Source organism: Cryptotermes secundus, unplaced genomic scaffold (assembly GCF_002891405.2).
Source record: "Cryptotermes secundus unplaced genomic scaffold, Csec_1.0 scaffold131, whole genome shotgun sequence".
Taxonomy (NCBI): domain Eukaryota; kingdom Metazoa; phylum Arthropoda; class Insecta; order Blattodea; family Kalotermitidae; genus Cryptotermes; species Cryptotermes secundus.
The window spans coordinates 1117689-1136730 of NW_019742552.1; the positions used below are offsets into that span (position 1 = coordinate 1117689).

The 19042-nt window shown below is 35.9% G+C and overlaps 1 protein-coding gene across 1 annotated transcript in view; it reads left to right on the forward strand.

The window, feature by feature from the left end:
- The window catches only part of LOC111873271 (forkhead box protein K2), a 39554-nt gene extending 21585 nt beyond the window's left edge, over window positions 1-17969 (forward strand). Inside the window, exons 9-11 of the mRNA XM_023867838.2 lie at window positions 1080-1200; window positions 7060-7327; window positions 14147-17969. Coding sequence (XP_023723606.1) covers window positions 1080-1200; window positions 7060-7285 — 347 coding nt within the window. The 3' untranslated portion in view covers window positions 7286-7327; window positions 14147-17969. The remainder of the gene's footprint in view (window positions 1-1079; window positions 1201-7059; window positions 7328-14146) is intronic.
- Window positions 17970-19042: the final 1073 nt, after the last annotated feature.

Below are 19042 nucleotides of genomic sequence, written 5' to 3' on the forward strand. Positions count from 1 at the left end.
TGTGTGATTGTGAGGCCATAGCTCATTTAAGACTTTGTCACCCAGGTCACTTCTTTATGGAACCAGGTGACTACTGTGACACACCCATAAATAAAGCCCAGCATTTCATTCAAAGTGTAGGATTTAATGAGGGGCTAATTAAAGGGGAAACACAATAGGTCATGGTGCAGGAGCCAGATTGTGGCCCACCCCCACATACACAAATAGATTCATGCATGCGCGCGCACAGAAATTTCAAGAATCTGCGTTTGACATAAAAATGAATTGCATACTTTTTTAATGATATCGTAAATTTGCAGTCCTTTGTCCCTCCAAAAAAATGCTGTCGTATCTGAAAAGTTGCTACAGCCACTTCCTTTCGCATCTTTTTTGTTTTATCATTCATTCATCTTCTCAATTGATGATGTATAGCCTGCGCAGTTGAGAAGGTGTTGTTAAATAAACCTGGAAGCAACTACTTCAGAATTTATTAAAATAATACAAAAAATATATTATAACAAGCCTGATGAGGTTTCCATTGTTAATTGTAAATATTGTAGAATAGGCAGGAATCAACTAATGATGGCTCAGTTCACCATTCAGATAGAAATTTTACCTCCCAGACATTGTTCCACATGAGAAATCATGCCTACCTGCACTCTTGTAATTGCTTTACTCCACCCTACTTGTCAGCTATCACATAATATACAAGACATACAAAAATAGGTATATTTTCCCCTATATTATGCTGCAAAATATATATACAAGATATAATTCACTGTTCATATTTGCTGTTTGAAGTCTGCAGAGAAATCAGAAAGGTTGTAAGAGTTAATGCTAATGAATAATAAAGACTTTTACACTTGTCACCTTCATTTCTTTATTTGTCACAGATGAGCAGATGAATGGATATTTTGAGCTCTGAGAAAAGGATTTGAGAGAAAGTAGTCATGCTTATTTTGTAATACTGTTAGTTTTCCTTGGGAGTGATATGACAATTTTTTTTTACAGATGTTTATATGAGCATACAATGTAATGCATTCACATAACTACTGTAAGGAGAATCAGATATAATCTCATACAATGTGGTATGTTTACAGAAAAGTACCTGGTACCAAACAGTGCAACTACCCTTGTTAGCGTAGCTGAAGAACGATCGTTATCTCCAGCTTCATATTCTCAGGCACCTGTAATAGTCCAGGCTGCTTACACAAACTATAGGTAAGTACTAGAACTTTCTCTGCTCTCTCTCCAAAACATTGATTTCCTGGTCCACATTGATGCTGCTAATTGCAGGAGACAGTTTAGTGCATTTTGTAGTGGATGAAGTGGCACTGGAGCAGATTTTCCCCTGAGTTTTTAATACATTTAAGCACAAAATTACAGTGCACTCTTTGTTCACAAATATTATGTAAAATAATAGCAGTAAACAAATGAATTGCATTGTGCTTACTGTATCTTCCAAGTGTTGTGACCACAATCTGCCATATGTTTCATTCTAACATTTTTAGAGTCTTGATAATTACTAACAGTTTTACTTGTTTATCCATCTGCTCCTGTAAACCAGGGAGGAAAAGCAATGCTGGACAATACTAGGAGCTTGTGTTAAACAACAAAGCTTGATGGTTGTGGTGAGACTGCTCCAGGAGCAGTCTGACCACACTTTCTAACAGTTGGTAGTCAGCTATCGCTGCTGGGCAGTTGGAATGAAACCACTTAACAATACACATATACTGTACTTGAGCAGGCACCAACTGGCCACCACTACAGTGGAGCGTGGCAGTCACCAGCTTCATCAAAACCATACCTTACAAAGCTATGTTGTATGAGAAAAGTTTTGTCATTATCTTTACAGATTATCCTTTTATGTAATTTTTTCATTCAAGTAGTTAATCTTCCTCATAATCAATAACCATCTGGGAGGTGAGTAGTCCATATTGGGCTGTCAGCTCTGTGCCTCTAAACTTGCACCTATTGATTTCAAAGCCTTTGAGGGTCCCTCCTCTTCCTTACAAGGCAACATTGTTTCACCATATCTGACTGCTGTTACTTAGGCTAGCTTGAGGGATGACAGTGGATTGCCAGGAGAAATTATGTTCATGAGATGCCAGAGTGCAGATAACCAGAAATGCTTTTATCTATACACCTCAAGGAAAACAGGAATTATACAAGGAAGGAGAAGAAGAAAAAGTAATGTCACTTCATGCCTCATAAAACTGTAGGCCGCAAATATCGTACTATGACATGATGCTGAAAATGTGGAATAGTGGAAGTGTCACAGAGGTGCATGTTGCTAGGTAATGGCTTCTTAAAAGATGTTTCCACTGCAACAAGCCAACATAAAGTAGCATGCCAGAATGAGTGACAGTAGGCTCCATTAGAGAGAACTTGTCATTTCAGCAAGGAACCATACAAGAGTGTTATAATAGACTGGAATGATCGTGAATACTTGTGAACTATATAATTTTTTTGTAAATAAGATATTCGTTTTTTAACCCTTGGGTTCCATAAAATGCTGGGATATTCTTGAGTAGCTGCAGAATTGGCAGCTCCACGAGCAAGTAGGTAAGATGATTCGGTGTCCAGTAAATCCACTCACTAATCCGAAAACCCCCGTATATTGACTTATCACGTGAAAACTGGTGTCAGAAGTGGGATTATTGGATTGGGTTGCTGGGCAGTCAAATGTGTTGGAAAATATCAGCAAAGAAGTATAGTATGTAAACAGTGAGATTCAAGGGACAAGACTAGACTTGTCAGTGATAAGGGCATCTGCCAATAACCAGGCTCAGAGCCTCATCAGCTGACAAGAGATCCATGGGACACAGCTTGACATACAAGTAACAAAGATGCTGGTAGAAGGCACGTGGTGGGATCTTGAGACAAAATTGGTCGACATGACCCAAATGGGTCATGGATAAGCTGGGAAGACAGTAACTGATGCAGTTAGGGTAAAGCTGCCTAGGCTTGATCCTGTGTCCTGGATTGTGTTGCTCTGCCAATGCAATCTAGTTGCAGGGCACAAAAACTGTGCAGCCCAATGGAAAGCCTACTCACAATTGTTCACGGTCAGGCTGCTCACAATAAGTGCTATCTCTGCAGAAGCAGCATATTAAGAGATCATTGAAGGGTTGTAAGTATTGTTTTGGCATGTATTTTATTACCATATTTACTGCTGAGACCCTACTATGTGCCAAGTGCCTTTACTTAAATGTGAAGGTGAAAGACTTTGAAAGTCAGCTTATTTTTATTTAATTTGTAAAAGAAATCCGTTAAGAAGTTCCAGTCATTTGCAAAGAAATAGTTATATGAAGATCCATATCTCTTTATGCTCTGAAAATTTTATGATATTCTCTGGCGGTGCTATAAAGAAAATGGCAGTTATGAGAGTGAATATTGTGACATGACACCAGAAAGGTGAAATAATGGAACAAAAAGAAATTGTCCATTGTAAAGCAGTGGCTGGGCAAACATGTTTCCACAATGGATAAACACATAACAGTAGAAGAACTGACAGAGATGGTATTTTCTGTGTGGTCTGACCCGAGTCTAAGTAATGAGCACAAATGAGATGAGTTAGTTGATCGTAGACAACTGGGGCAATACGTTAGGAGACAGGCACCTGCCAGTAAGATATGAGCACAGAAGCAGAGAACATTGTTGGAATCCATTTTGAGGCAACAACTGACATAGCAACCTGAGAAGATTTAGCATGTGCTGTAGTAAGAAATGAAAGGTAAAGGGGTAAAGTTGTCCCTGAGTTTAACTAATTAAGCACTACATCATGAAGATGTATAGGAGAGTAGATGTATTGATACACATTTTCTTGACCTTGGCACTAGTTGGAGGTGAGTGGTCAGGTTCATGCGCTCCGGTCGCTTTACTCCCCCCCCCCAGGGAAAGAGCCCCTGGTACACATTTGATAGGTGGCTGGATGGACCCCAGAGCCAGTCTGGATGACATGGAGAAGTGAAAATTCTTGTCCCCACCAGGACTTGAACTCTGACCCTTTGGTCATGCAGCCCGTGACCAGTCGCTATATTGACTGCGCTCTCCCGGCTGTATAGTGAGAAGTAGAGTGCATGAATTCGTAAGAGCATTATAATTACATGTGGTTACAATTTACAGGTGTTCAGTAAATCCAGTTATGAGTCCAAACCACATGTATACTCACTAACATGTGACAGTATATACAGATATCATACAGGTTGTTTAATGATTGCAACAGCTAAGTCACATGACATCTGTGTGTTACTAAGTCACAATGTTCAGTTATTTCAGAATTAATTAATTATTAATATATTATCATGTGTATCCTGGTAACGTGACAGTTCCAGATTTGATAACTTGATTTATTGGATAAGTTCACATGTCGTAACTACAATTCATTATTATGCTTCAAATTATTGGCAAAACAATAACGGATAAAGTAAAGACTTCAACGCTTCAATTCTGCTGCACTGTAGCACACATAAAATCTTGAAGTCACACATTAAATCCTCACAGGCCGACCTCCTATATTCTTCTCTCATCCTGGTTTCAATTCGCATGCCTCCACTATTACTATTTCTCTCTCGTTAATCTTAACAGAACTTCACTGAACTGTTACACACACTCACTTATATCGCCGATGGACTGACAGCACACAACCGTAAACAAATGTTGCATTATCGCTACCCACTGCTGTAGTGTGACGTCACAGCACGCTTTGCATAGCAACGGTCCGTCTGCAGGCATAGAAAACACTTACTGTACTGTTGGTCATGTGTGTTGTGGGCGTTATCTAGCAACAGGTCTACATGACGCGTTGTTTCCTCCTTAAGGTTGTTCGTCCTAAATAGCTTAACAGTGTATCACCTGTTCTTCTTTTTTGAAGGTTCCTATTCATGGCATCTTCTTGTGCTTCAGTCTTTCCTGTGGTGATCACTCTCCAACTGCTTCCACCGCTCCCTTCTGAAGGTTGCTCATCCTGAGCAGCTCCCTGATAAGGTGCCAGCCGATCCAGGTGTACTACCTGACCTAGGGTTCCTCTGAATCCTGTATACCACATCATTTATCCAGCTGACTACCTTGTATGGACCTTCCCATGAGTATTGAAGAAGTTTGGGCCATTTCCCCTTTGTGCAGGTTGGGCAGTAGAGCCACACTCTATCACCTTTGTGGTAACCTGTTGGCTAATTTCATCCACCACTAGCCAGCTCTCATTTCTTGTTTGATTTCTTCTCTGTCTGTTTTTCTGTCAGCCTTTATTCCTTTTTTGGTTGTCTATCTTGGCCATCATCTCCTTGTGGATGGTGTCTGCCTTTTCCTGGTTGGTTTCCACGTCCTCTCACATAGCTTTTGTATTGGCATCCATTCTTGCCAGCAGGTGTTCCATTGTTTGTTCCATCTCCATAATGAGTGATTACTACTTGATGCAGTCAGAAATCCAATAATTCATTAAATCTGATCCCTTCTAACACCATTTGTCATGTATATGTATATTAGTATATGTATATATATTAGTATAGTGTCATATATATTAGTGACTGAAGACAGGGGTTTGGATATGTAATTGGTTTATAGGATGTTCACTAGTTGTAACTACACTTAATTATTACACTATTGTGGGTTTACACAATTTACAGTAACTGCACGCTAATCTTCTCAGTCTGTCTGCAGTGATTTTCATGTATGTATAACATGGGAGCTATACAAGTCTCACTGAATGACACACTCCCAATCCTGATGCACTATAGCAGACATTAAGTCTTAAAGTCACACATTAGATCCTCGCAGGCCAACCTCCTGTATTCTGTTTATGTACTTCTTCCACTGCTATTTCTCTCACATAACAAACTCTAGCTGAACTGAACTTTCACACACACGGACAGACAACGCATCATCATAAACACATGTCACGCGATCGCTACCCATCGCTGTTGTGTGATGTCACCGCACACGCAGGAAACATGGCACTTGATAGCCACCTATTGTAATGTGACATCACAGCATTCGCGTTGTGTAGCAACAGTCCATCCATGGGCATAGAAAACACTGTTCCTGTACCATTAGCCGCGTGTGTGTTTGCGGACGTTGTCTAGCAATGGGTCTACATGCCACAGTATAATGATCCTGTTCAGTGTTCAGATTTTATATTTGATGTAAAATGACATTTGATAGATTAATGTGAATAAAACATTGTGAGTCAGCATTAAGGTTCTTTAAGGACTACCAATTTTAAACTTCATTCAGTGTCATGCAGCTGGAGTGGAGGGTTTTCTCATGTGTGCAAATGGCAGTGAGATCAGGCTTATTTCTCCCAACTTCAAGCTTCAGCATCAAATGCCAAGTCTAAAATATTTCTGAACACATTGGAATCCTCATTTTGTATTCTTTTAATTAGGATTTTTGTTTTCCCCTCATTATATGTTCAGTTAAGTGATTTCAAGTCACTGTCAGATTTCCCCCATTTGAGATTCTCCTCTGTTTAAAATTTGTCTGTTGGCCATCACAGAATCCTTAACTGGCAATTTTGCTGCAGTTAAAATATTAAACTACATATGTGTAAGATAGTAATTTTCATGGAAATGAAGGCTGATACATTTTACAATGCTGTTGAATTGTTAATTTGTGTGACTTCGCAGTTTATAAAGCAAGGCAGACATAGTTTTTCACATTTTTCTTTTGATGTTTTCCATATTGCCCAAGCAGTAGTAAGAGTTGTATAATACTGTATTTCAATTTATCCATTGTTCAGTTACATCTTTTTCAATGCCTAATGCAACAGAAGATAGTAACTTTTTCCCCTCTCACTCCCACTTTGCAGCATAGGGCTGATTTTCAGTTTCATTGATATTTTTACAGATGGTAGGACTCTTTCGACGGGTGATAAGCTTGTGGCAAGGACTCTGAATAAACACGGGACAACACAAACACAGAATATACGCATACACACACCAAACATCCATGCTTTGTGTGGGATTTGAACCCATGATCCCGACTTAGTGTATTTGTAACCATGCTGAAAAATTTGTTGTACTCCAAATTTAGCATGATGATGATGATGATAATAATAATAATAATAATGTTATATTTCAGTGGGGCATTTGTGGCCCCCACAGTGCCATCTGGTGGTGGAAGCAGCAACAGTAGTAGCAGCAGCTTGGACCAAGTTGGTGGTAGTAGTGGTGGTGGTGGTGTGAAAAGACTCCATTCAGAGGTTGATGACAGTTCACCACCCCTTATAGTCGCAGGTGGAGAGGCTGACACCACTGTGACTGAAGAGGGAAAGAAAGCTAGAACAGAGGTTGAAAACTGCGAGTAGTGGGAAATGAGTACTGTAAAAGAATTTCACGTGTCCTGAAAGGTAAGTTTCTGTTGCAAATATGGAGGACGATTGATGGGACAAGAATATGTATAATTCCTAATTCCTGAATATACTTGAATAGCAAAAAATTGTTGAAATATATAACTAAAAGGCTGTCCTCTAACTTCTTATTACATATAATATAGTATAGCACCAGGGTTTAAATAAAAATTTAGGCTTGGCAATAATTTTTCTTCTTTGTAGTGATTATCATGGGGATGTGAAAGTAATGCAGGATAATTCAGTATTCTCATAGACAGTAGCTTTATCTCACTGCTAAGTAGGAGCCATCCTGTATACAGCCCATTATTTTCTGTATGCCCACAAGAATGGATGAACCATATTTTGCTTATGAATTTCTGCATACTCAAAGAACCTGCCCACATTCCACCTATAATTGACTGCACAGGCACACGTTTAAGAATAAATGCATCAGTTTGTATCAGACATGAGTAACAGTCATAAAGAACAAACGCAGTTTTAAATTTTACCAATATTTATATATGTACGTTATGTTCTGGGTTGTTCTGAATGCCATGATTGGAATAATACAAGTTCTTGATTTTACACATGTAAGCGATCATTGTGAGTCAGCCATTATATATAGCTATAAAATGCATGTTATAGTATGGGTACATAAACTGTACAGGAATCCATAACTGTTTAATTTTCTATGATAGACACATTTATGCTACCACACTTGTAATGGAAATAACCCTCTTTAAAAAAATCTGGTCCCTTGTTGAATGAATTGCACCATCAGCACTCCTTTCTTGGACCAGGAAACAGCTGCCATCAGCTTTCTGGCAGACAACATTTGTTTAAACATTTGGCCTGTTCGATGAATGTGTGTGCATCCACTGCTTAGACTTCTCTCTGGATTTAGCATTCACATATTTCATCACCTGTTGCTCAACTGATGTGATTGAGAAATTTATTGTGTCTTTGTGGTATCGCTCTAAAACAGTCAAAAGCCTAAGCCAATCTCTGTACTTTATGCACACCGATGAGCATTTTTGAAACACAAAACTTGTGATTGCCTAGACTAACTGTGAAATTTGTGGAAATTTACATGAAAGTATTGAAATTGTGAAGCACCATCTTTCACTTTAAACAATATCTCTCACTACTGATGACTGACCGCTTCGCTCTTTGCCTTGAACATTTGTTTGTCCTTCTTTGAACATTTGACTCCATTGTCTTCCAGTTTCTTCACCCATTACATTTTGTCCATAAACCGCAGTGTGTAATTCACAATGGATTTCCACAGCACCCATGTTTTTAGCTTGAAGAAAGTGGATAACAGCACGAATTTTGCACCTTACAGGATTATCAGTTGCAGGACACATGACTCACTCAGTAGAGAAAAGAACAAGCACTAGGTGACAATTTATATGGCAATGAGTCATGTGATGCTACCTTGCCTGCGTGAGCTCTTCCCCACTCCTACATTAGTTTCATTCATTCATTCATTTATTTCATTTCCATAAATCCATACAGAAACAAGTTCCATGAGATGTGGAAATAGTCAAGTTTGAATCTTAATATAGATACAATAAAAACATAGAAAAACAAGTTATAGAAATAAATTCAAGAATACATAAATTAATATAATTACATTTCAAAATAACAATTAGTATATAGTAAGCAATCATATTTCTGCCAAGGCCCTTTATATATATTGTTATGTTAATTGTAATAATAAGTGAACAATTAATAATTAAGATTTGAGGCTTTCACGGCGGTGACTATGAAGAAAGCAGTCTTCTGGGATTTGGCACCGTGTATATGTGGTGTTAACCGACGTTTCGGAGGAACGTATCGCCCCCATCTTCAGGGTAGNGGAGTGCATTAAAGACCTTCACCGCCATGTGGGACACGCCCCTACCATATACAGCCAGATTCACCTGGTTCATATGTAGATCCATTCTCCGTCTAGTTAATAAATCATGATAGTCATTGTTTAGAGCAAACTTGTCTCTATTTTTAACAACGAACATCATCAGTAAGTATACATATTGAGCTCTTAAAGGGAGTATATTTAATTCCCTGAATTTATTTCTACACAATGGTTTATATCCACAACCAACCATTAATCGTATAGCTCTTTTTTGCATCCTAAAAACCTTTTCAGCAGAAGCTGAATTACCCCAGAATATCAAGCCATAGGACATGACAGAATGGAAATAAGAGTTATAAATAATTTTCAGGGTAGTAATAGTCATTATGGGTTTCATGTTCCTTATCATATAACAAGCTGAACTCAGCCTAGTTAACAGCTCATCAATATGTCTTTCCCAATTCATAGTTCTAGTAATAGTTATACCAAGGAATTTAAGATCGTAAGAGCTCGTGATTTGTGTTAGTATGTTACCTACATCCCTTCCAATAGACGCCTTGTTGTTAGCAGTAAAATTTATACAACATGTTTTTACAGTGTTTAAAGACAATAAATTTTTTGAAAACCAATCACTAAGTATAAAATAAACCTCATCTAGTAAATTCTTTAGCTGCCCAGAATTGGGATGTGATACCAAGACACTTGTATCATCAGCAAATAAAATAGGTATACTGTTTAACTCCAAGATCTTAGGTAGGTCATTAATATAAATTATAAACAACAGTGGTCCCAAAACTGAGCCCTGCGGAACCCCATTTCTTACACTAACCCATTTAGATTGTGTTAAAACATTTCCATATCTATTTCTAATTTGTGTTCTCTGATATCTATTATGTAAATAAGACTTATATAAATTAAGATGTTTATCCTTTATTCCATAGTACATTAATTTATCCAATAATACCTTATGACTGACACAGTCAAATGCTTTTTCGAGATCACAAAAAATCCCACTGATTAAAGTTTTTTGGTTGAGAGCATTCAATATTTCAGAAATTACTTGAAATATCGCATTTTCAGTCCCCAAATTAGCTCTAAAACCAAACTGATGTTTACTTAGTACTTTATACTCATTTAGATGGCGTATCAATCTGCTATACATTACTTTCTCAAAAATTTTACTAAAAGAGGTAAGGATAGAAATAGGTCTATAATTGGATAAATCACATTTTTCACCTTTTTTGAATACTGGTATAATCTCAGCATATTTCAGCCTATCTGGATATACACCTTCAAATAATACTTTATTACATAGATAGCTTAGCGGAACACTTATAAAAATTTTACTAGCTTTTAAAATTGAATTAGAGATACCCTCATAACCATGAGTAGTTGAAGCTTTAAGAGACCCTATTATCTTTTCAATTTCAGTATTAGTAGTTTTCAAAATTTCACTACTAGGAAATGGGCTACTAAAAGCCTTTGACATATAGGACATATAGTTTTCAAATTTATTTAATGATGGCAAGTTGGTACTATTCATATCCTTTTCTTTCCTTTGCCTGTGGATATTGTCAGCAATCTTATTAAAATAATTATTAAATGCATCCACAGTAGTGTTCAAATTGGTAGTACGTTTCCCATAAATGCATAAAGCATTAATATTGTCTTTTGTTTTTCTGGCTTTCGTACAAACTTCAGTATTTATTATATTCCAGGTACTTTTAGTTATATTTTTGGAATCTCTAAGTTGTTTTTCATATGTGATTCTTTTGGCTTGCTTGATTACCATATTTAGTATTCTACTATAGTCTTTATAGTATTTAAGTAATACTGGATTGTTTGTACTTTTAGTTTCTAGATATAGGTCTCTTTTCCTTTTACAGGAAACTAAAATACCTGTAGTAACCCATGACTTAGATTTCTGTTTAAACCCTCGTTGTAAGGGAAAAGAAGAATTAAAATGTCTCAGAAATATATTTAAAAATTCATTAAAGCTAGAGTTTAAATCACAGGTATTAAATACAGGTTCCCAGCTTTCATAGCTCAGTTTCATTTGAAAATCGAATAGACTATCATTATTAATTTTTCTATGATAATAGATATGTTTCTCTTTAGTAACCTGTGAAGAAACATTTAGTATTAATAGTTGCCCTTCATGATCAGAGAGTCCATTTGACATAGGAATAGTTTCATAACCCTCATACTGATGCACATTGATAAAAATATTATCTATAAGTGTCGAAGTACCACATCCAATCCTCGTGGGAAAAGTAACAGTAGATCTAAGATTAAAAGTACCAAATAAGACTTCTAATTGTCTTTTCATAGGACAGTCTTCACTAAAATTTACATTAAAATCGCCACAAATAATAACCTTGTTGTTATTTTTACAGAGTTTATGTAAAATTAATTCAATATTACTTAAGAAAGTACTAAAATTTCCAGAAGGAGATCTATATACTGATATGATACAAATTCTATCCCTATTAGTGTTTAGATGGACTGCACATACTTCAATGTCCTTATCTACACAGTATCTATCAAGGTCAACAGGGGAGTTTTTCAAGTTATTTCTAACATAAACACAAGTCCCACCTTTGTTAAAAAATTTCCTACAATAATGTGCTCTCAATAGATAATTCTGTAGATTTAGTAGAATTATCTCTTCTTTCACAAGATGATGCTCCGTAAAGCATATGACATTTGGAGAATGCTCTTGGAGATGACATAAAATTTCATTGTATTTATTTCTTAGACACCGAATATTTTGATGAAAGATTTTTAAAGCGGTGTTATTATCAGGGATATTTTCCCTATTCTTATGAAAATTTACCATAAAAAATCCTCAGATCTCGTAATTGGGAGTCTTCTAGTTCTAACAGGTAGTTTGTTATTATTAGATTTCAACATCTTAGTCTTGTTTAATATAATGTGATTTTCCTTATTTCTATTTCCATCAGGGTTTATGCCCTGACCATTTATTCCAGATATCATATTAGAGTCGTCTTGAAAAGTTACACCACCATCACATGTAATTACTATAGAATCTTCTTCATATTGTGTCATCCAGCCTAGTTTGATTGGACTATAAGATTGTTTATGGAATAAAGGAAGTATAGTATTCACTATCTGTAAAGCTACTTTCTCTTTCCCATGTTTGTTCATATGCAGACCATGCGAGGTGAATAATTCCCATCCACATTCAGCATCTTAAGATGATTAAAGCACTTCCTAAAGCACTTTCCTAAAATAAACAGATATTACTTGCTGAATTTCCCTTGTATGTACTAAGTGTGAGATGTGGGGTGCAATACCATGAGCGCAGCAGTTTTCTGTCACTGAGTAAGTTAGCTCAGGTGGTAATAATTCTGACATATTCAGGATGAGCTTGGTGTTAATATTGGCTGGGACACCACCTGTTCTGGCTGAGATGTTATGTGGTTTTCCTCAGTTCCTCCAGGTGAATGCTGGGATTGCTACCTTGAGATGGGCCACAGCAGCCCCCTTCCACGTCGTTTCCAGTCTGTTGTTCATTAAATAATCTGTAAATAAATGAAACAGATCTCTGTCGACCAACTTTTGTTTGAGGTGACAGGATGAAAATTATGTCTGTATAGTATATTTTTTTCAAAAATTGCCTGCTAACAAGAAGAGGCCTTTGGGAGAGCAAAAGTCACAAGTAAAGGAATGCCAGGAAAAGATGAAGAATAAGGGAAATATGTTAGCTGTTTGGGATGGAAATTTAATAGTAATAAAGGGAAAAAATAACAGGAGATGTCATCATTGAGATGATATAATGCTACAACTGCATGACGGCCAAGAGGAGAAAGGAAGAAGTGGGGAAGACATTGTATTTACTGGATTATAATAAACCCATTGTTGTGGTAGAGATCCAAATCCAGTTCATTAAAGCCTGATGAATGTTTCTATACAAAATACTTGTCTTTTGTGAGAATCTGGAGTTTTGAGGTCAGACCAGTGAACCAACTAATTTCAAACTATTGTAGTACATACCAAACAATCTCCTTTGTTGAACAATCTTGTCAATGTTGAACTAAAAACCAAAGTTTCACTGATCTCAGTCTCCATCTTCAGGGTCAGTGTCATGTGATGTGTAATTTTTTTATTGCTGTCATTTTCTGAGATATGAGTTTTAAATCTTAGCAAACCACATGCCAGTTAAATCTGCTTGTGGTACGCATGTTGAGACTGCCAGAGCCAGAGAGACTGGTTAATTGTTACAAAATTACTATGGCACATGCCTGTAGATTGCCTCAAGTGTTATACAACAGTGTTTAGAGGAAAGGAGAGGGTTGCAAGCGTACTACCTGCTGCTGTTTGAATGTCATTTTAAATATTTTTGGGTTTTCTCTTCAACTCCATTTACCCAGAAGCAGTGGCATTTGTGAGAGGTAGTTCTATAGCAGGGCTTTGGAGTTAAAGTTTAATGTGGCATTGAACTTGGGGTCTCAACCTTGTGGTTCAGAACACTGTTAGTGCCAGGCCACACCTAAAGATTTGAAGTTCTGAAATTGTTACTTGTAAATAAACTTCTATTGGTGGTATGGCAGAACAGGTTAGCATAGCAGTAATGCCCAGCTTGGTTCATATCTCTGGCCAGGGCATCGTGCATCCTGACTTAGGTTTTTGTTTGTCCTTAGTCCCTCCAGGCAGATGCTAGGATAGTACCTCAGTTAGGCCACAGCTGCTTCCTTCCCAATCATCATCTATGATCTCGCCATTCAACATTATATCATTTAGCTACTGAAAGCATCACTAAATAACCCACAAATAAGAATTTGTGATATGAATGTTTTTACTTTTTCCCTTCCTCTCTGCTTCTGAAGTCTGTACAAGCTGTAAGACTGAGGTGATTTAGTCCATTGTATTTTTGTCTTCCCCTGATCTCAAGGAAATCATTACAATAAAATATTGGGAATAAAGTTGTGATTTATATATTCTGGTATTTGTTCTAGGTTGCCAACTGGTTTGGAAATTAAGCATGTAAGGGTGGTGTATTATCAACACTAATTGTAAGTTACAATGTTTAGTTCATCAGCTGCTGAATCAGCCAAGTGACTGATGCTTAAAATAATCAGTTGTTGCAAGCTGTAGGTTTCAAAGAAACAAAGAGAAGTGTGTTACATAAAAAGTACGTGGATTATACATAATACCTTGGTGAAGAGACTGCTTCCAACTGTTCCATACAACTACAACTGCTGGTAGTGAAATTAGTATGGACTAGTTGCTGGTTCCCAACTTCATGCTTAATGTATGTAATACTGACATATTTATTCGAGGAGATGATGTCTAATTAAAATTATATTTTCCATTAAATTAGTTTTAGGACTGTGTGAATTAATTGATGTGTACATTGATTTATAAACTGAATAAATTGATTGATCAAAGAATAATGGTAATATCAGTGACTAAAGTTCTAAAACTGCCCTGGCATATAAAGAAAAGCTTCTTGGAAGAATACATTTAGTGCATATTTAGTGTAAATATGCATTTTTGTCTGATAAAATTCAATGTTTTTGAAGCATTTCCTTGTGCAATGCACAGCGCTGTGGGTATCCTGTCTGAAGGTGCATGCAATGCAGAGAAGTTGGGAACCATTGACAAATGCTCTACACCAGTTACTTAAGGCATTTTGTGTTGGTAGGAAGTCAGGATCAGACCAGTTAAACTGCAGTGTCTTGTTTTCCTGTACTGCAATTGGTTTTAAGTTCATAGATATGTCCTCCATTTCTTTCTGTGACTTTTACTCTTCTGACTAACAGGAACTCAGGACCAGCATGTTTTTCATGTTTGACATGATGATTCATGAATGGCATTACATTCAAAACAAGTGTACTGAAGCATATTTTACTGTGACTCACATATAAGTATGAAATTGTTACTATTAAAAATATCAGTACTGTGTAACTTTTCTGCGTTTATATAAATATCCTAAACTGTTGCTATGTTCACTTCCAAGATGCAGTTTGCAGGTGATCAACAGCTGGTCCATTTAATTTGCACTAGTCTTGTGTGTTTCTGTTGAATAGTATGTATGTATGTATAATTGAAATATCCTACAAGCACAAAATGCCTTCAGATTCACGTTGTTATTTCCTGTTGCTGCACAAGGGGATTATAATATAACAAGCGGGTAAGGGATGAGATATACTCGTTGACAAATAATTTTCATGGTGGTTCAAAGTAATGTATATGTCTTGAACATTCATCATATATAAAGGTCTTGGAAAAGTGTTACAGGTTACTTAACTTAATGTATGTTTTTCAGGTAAAAAATGAAGGAAATTTAATAGTATGAAGTGGCATATTGTAAAAATTCAATCTTAATTCATTCACTAGTTCAGTCAAAGTAATCTCTGCAGTGACATTACCTTTAGACCAGACAGAATTAAGTTAAAGTTGTCTACCCAAGCACGAAGCCATGAAGCCAATTGAAAATTGATAAGAAATTGTTACCCAAACAATTAACTCACACTCTTCCATTTACTAGTTGTGTCCTTGAATGTCCTATCCTAATCAGGAGCTTCTTGCTCAGTTGATGGTTTGTTAAAATGGAAGGAGACTTCAATATCACTGCACTGCTGGGGCTCAGACTGTAGCAGTTTGAACCACTAGTAGGCATGTTAAAAGATTCATGGAAATTGTGCCAGTTTCAGTGCTTGCTCAGTATTCACTGTCTTCACTGTTATTGGTGGTAGATTTTTTGACTACCTTACCAAGGAAAATAAGAGAAAACTACTGTACATAAATGATCCTAGTAAAAGCCATGCTTTCCTTTAGTTTTATTAAAAGAGGAGTGTACTTCTCATTGTGTTTGAAGTGTGATCTTTTTCTCCCAAAATTGTGAACACAGAATATATTCTAAATAGAATTATGTGTGCTCATGTTCCAAACATCAATGGGACATAGGTAAGTATTGGGTTTTATGCCCCTCTCCCCCCAATAAAGTGCCCCTGTTCACTTCATAAGCTGAGTGATCATAAGTATCTCTGCTGTACATTTTGAATTAATTGTTGTGTTAGTATAAGTATTATATATGTTAGTTTCAAATTTGTGGTGTACTTAGTTCCCACTATGTAGCATAAATGTGTCTTACTCCATAATAACATTTTCATCCATGCATTGGCAACATTTTTTACCTGCTGCTGTCACTAGCAACTAGGATTCAGATGGTTATGTATTGAATGAATATGAAATATGCACAGTAAGGCAAAAGGATGCAATTCTTTGGCCAATATTTCCCTTATCACTGGAAAAATAAACAGTTTTGATAATGTTTGCAGATTGTAGTATTTAAAATTACAGTATGCCCACAAGACCTCCATAGAAGGATCAGAATTTGCACAGAGAACAAAATGTCCTGTGACATCATAATCTAAATCTGTATGATTTCATGCTGGTGTCTTTTTAATTTTCTACCCAAGAATTACATTTAAAAGTTCATTAATTTTTGTAACATTTTCAGCTCCAAAAATGTCATTTTCCAAGTATCTTTTTTTATTCAGTTCCTTTCATACTGTAGATAAATTTGATTCCTAATGTTGTCAACATTTAATTTTCTTACAGAGTAGCTGTAAGAAGTCATATGCAGTGGTTAAAATTCTGAAGGTCTCTCTCAGAATGTGCTGTGCTTTGTTGCTGTAGCATATAAATGTACTCTTTCCATACTCTTTCTGTAACAGTGAATCAAAGGTGTATTATTCTTGAAAATATAAAATTCACTGCTAAATTAGTAAAATTGCCATTTATTATTGTGATGTGGACTAATATAGCAAAGATAATACATAAATGGCCCAGAGTTCAATTTGAAGTGGATGGAATCCTTATTCAAAGTGGGACCTTCTTTCCCACTCATCGCTGAAGTGAAGATACATTAAACAATTTCAAACTTTTAAATCAAAGAGGCACCTAAAAGTGAATTCCAATGTAAATCTTTTAGGGGTGAAACCCAGATAAGTAATATTGCCATAGTAATATAAGAAAGCAAAATACATCACCAAACTTGGGTGGCTTTTTAAAGAAATATATATGTTTGTATAACTCTCTGTTTCTGTGTTATAATTCATTTTATAAATAAAATATACCGTTTGAAACAAGATTGCTGCAAAGTAAGACATCTTCATTACAACAACAAATAGAAGGAAGTAAGGCATTATGTAATAGTATATGTGAGTGGTAGAAGTTCATTTTTTTGTCCCAGAGTTAGAGAAAACGTTACAACAGGCAAAATTATTGTACCCGTTCAGCCTTTTGATTTATTCTTAAATGTGTAATCCAGCTGAGTGTGCTGACACCTCACAAGTCAAATCACTGTTACAGTTGTATTCAGATGAATTAGATGTGAGAGTGAAGAAAAAAGACTTTTGGACTGTGGAAAGTTATAAGTACTGTTTTGAAAACCATTACTCTGATATTCAACAAAACAGGTATCCTAGTTTCTCACTTTATTCTGTTCCTTACGATAGAAATGTTCCTAATAATCTGTACATATGGTTTGTTTATATGACAGCAAGTGTTAGATATTAAAAGCAGTTTGGAATGTTACATTACATACAGCTTGTTAAAGAATGGTATGGATTATTTTGAACCACCCTGTGTACATTTCATGGAGCTATTTATGGGTATATAAATGACCAGCCATTGTCCTCAGTTCTGAGGGACCACCATTTTGTGTTTTAAGCAGTCCACGCTGAAGTTTTTAAAGAAATGGAAGAGAAATTTAAACATTCTAAATTTTCTAATTGAGAAACTGCGTTGCTAGTTTCTAAGAAGACAGAAGTGTAAGTATGTAAGTCTGTATAAAATTGAACCTTTAAATAGCTCATAATGGATAGAAGAAAAACAATTAAATTGTTTGCTTTATACATATTTGTAAGAAGTACAACTTATTCTGCCTTATTTGTACCAATTCTTGTTAAACTCGTGTTATTTTGGATAGATTCCTCATGATGTTGTAATTTTGAAAAGTAGTGTTTTTTAAAATATAACGTTTATAAGTAGGAAACTTTAACATGAATTGATACAAATATGCAGTGTTATTTTAAGCATATTGTTTAGGCTTGTAATGTTATTGTAGATTATTTGTACACATTATTGTAAATGTCAATATTTCGTGAATAACTACTGGAAAGAACATGAAAATATATTATTTACTTACTAATACATACATACATACATAATATATATATATAAATACATATGAAATAGATTACTAATTTGTTCCTTCTGTGATTCAGTTCATTATATAAGCAGTTAATTTGTAGCTTTAGTAGACTGTTAAGATCACATTTAAAAGAGAGATTTTAGAAGAGACCAGAAGATTTAAGTAATGGAAAGACTAATATTACATGTTTAAGTATAATAGAACAAAAGAGTGTCTCATTCTTGGGCAGTTTTGATATCAGTAAGGTTACATATTCTTTGCTTAATTTTGTAAACATAACGCAACTGTTTATTTTATGATCTAGCACTGACTCCTAAATTAGTTCATAACTCATATGATGTGATTGACTGTTATTTGTGTAAATCTTTTTTTTTTCCCCCGGAAAACAATCTACAGTACACTGTATTTATACAAACAGCCATGCTTTCTTATATTAAGTAATTTTATTTCCGTCTCCTTCATGTCCAGACGTTTTTGTGCACTAAACGTTGATATTCTGAAGTGGAAGATGGAGCATGCCTCTTTCTTCTCTTGCATTTTACAGCCTTTAAATTCAAAGTTCACAACTTCTTACCTTTACAGACAGGCCAAAGGCAAGCAACCCAAAAAGGCAACTCTCAGTCCAGTAAAATCACATTGTTCACACACAACCTTGCCTAAAGTTTCATAATGTGGCATTCTAGTTTAC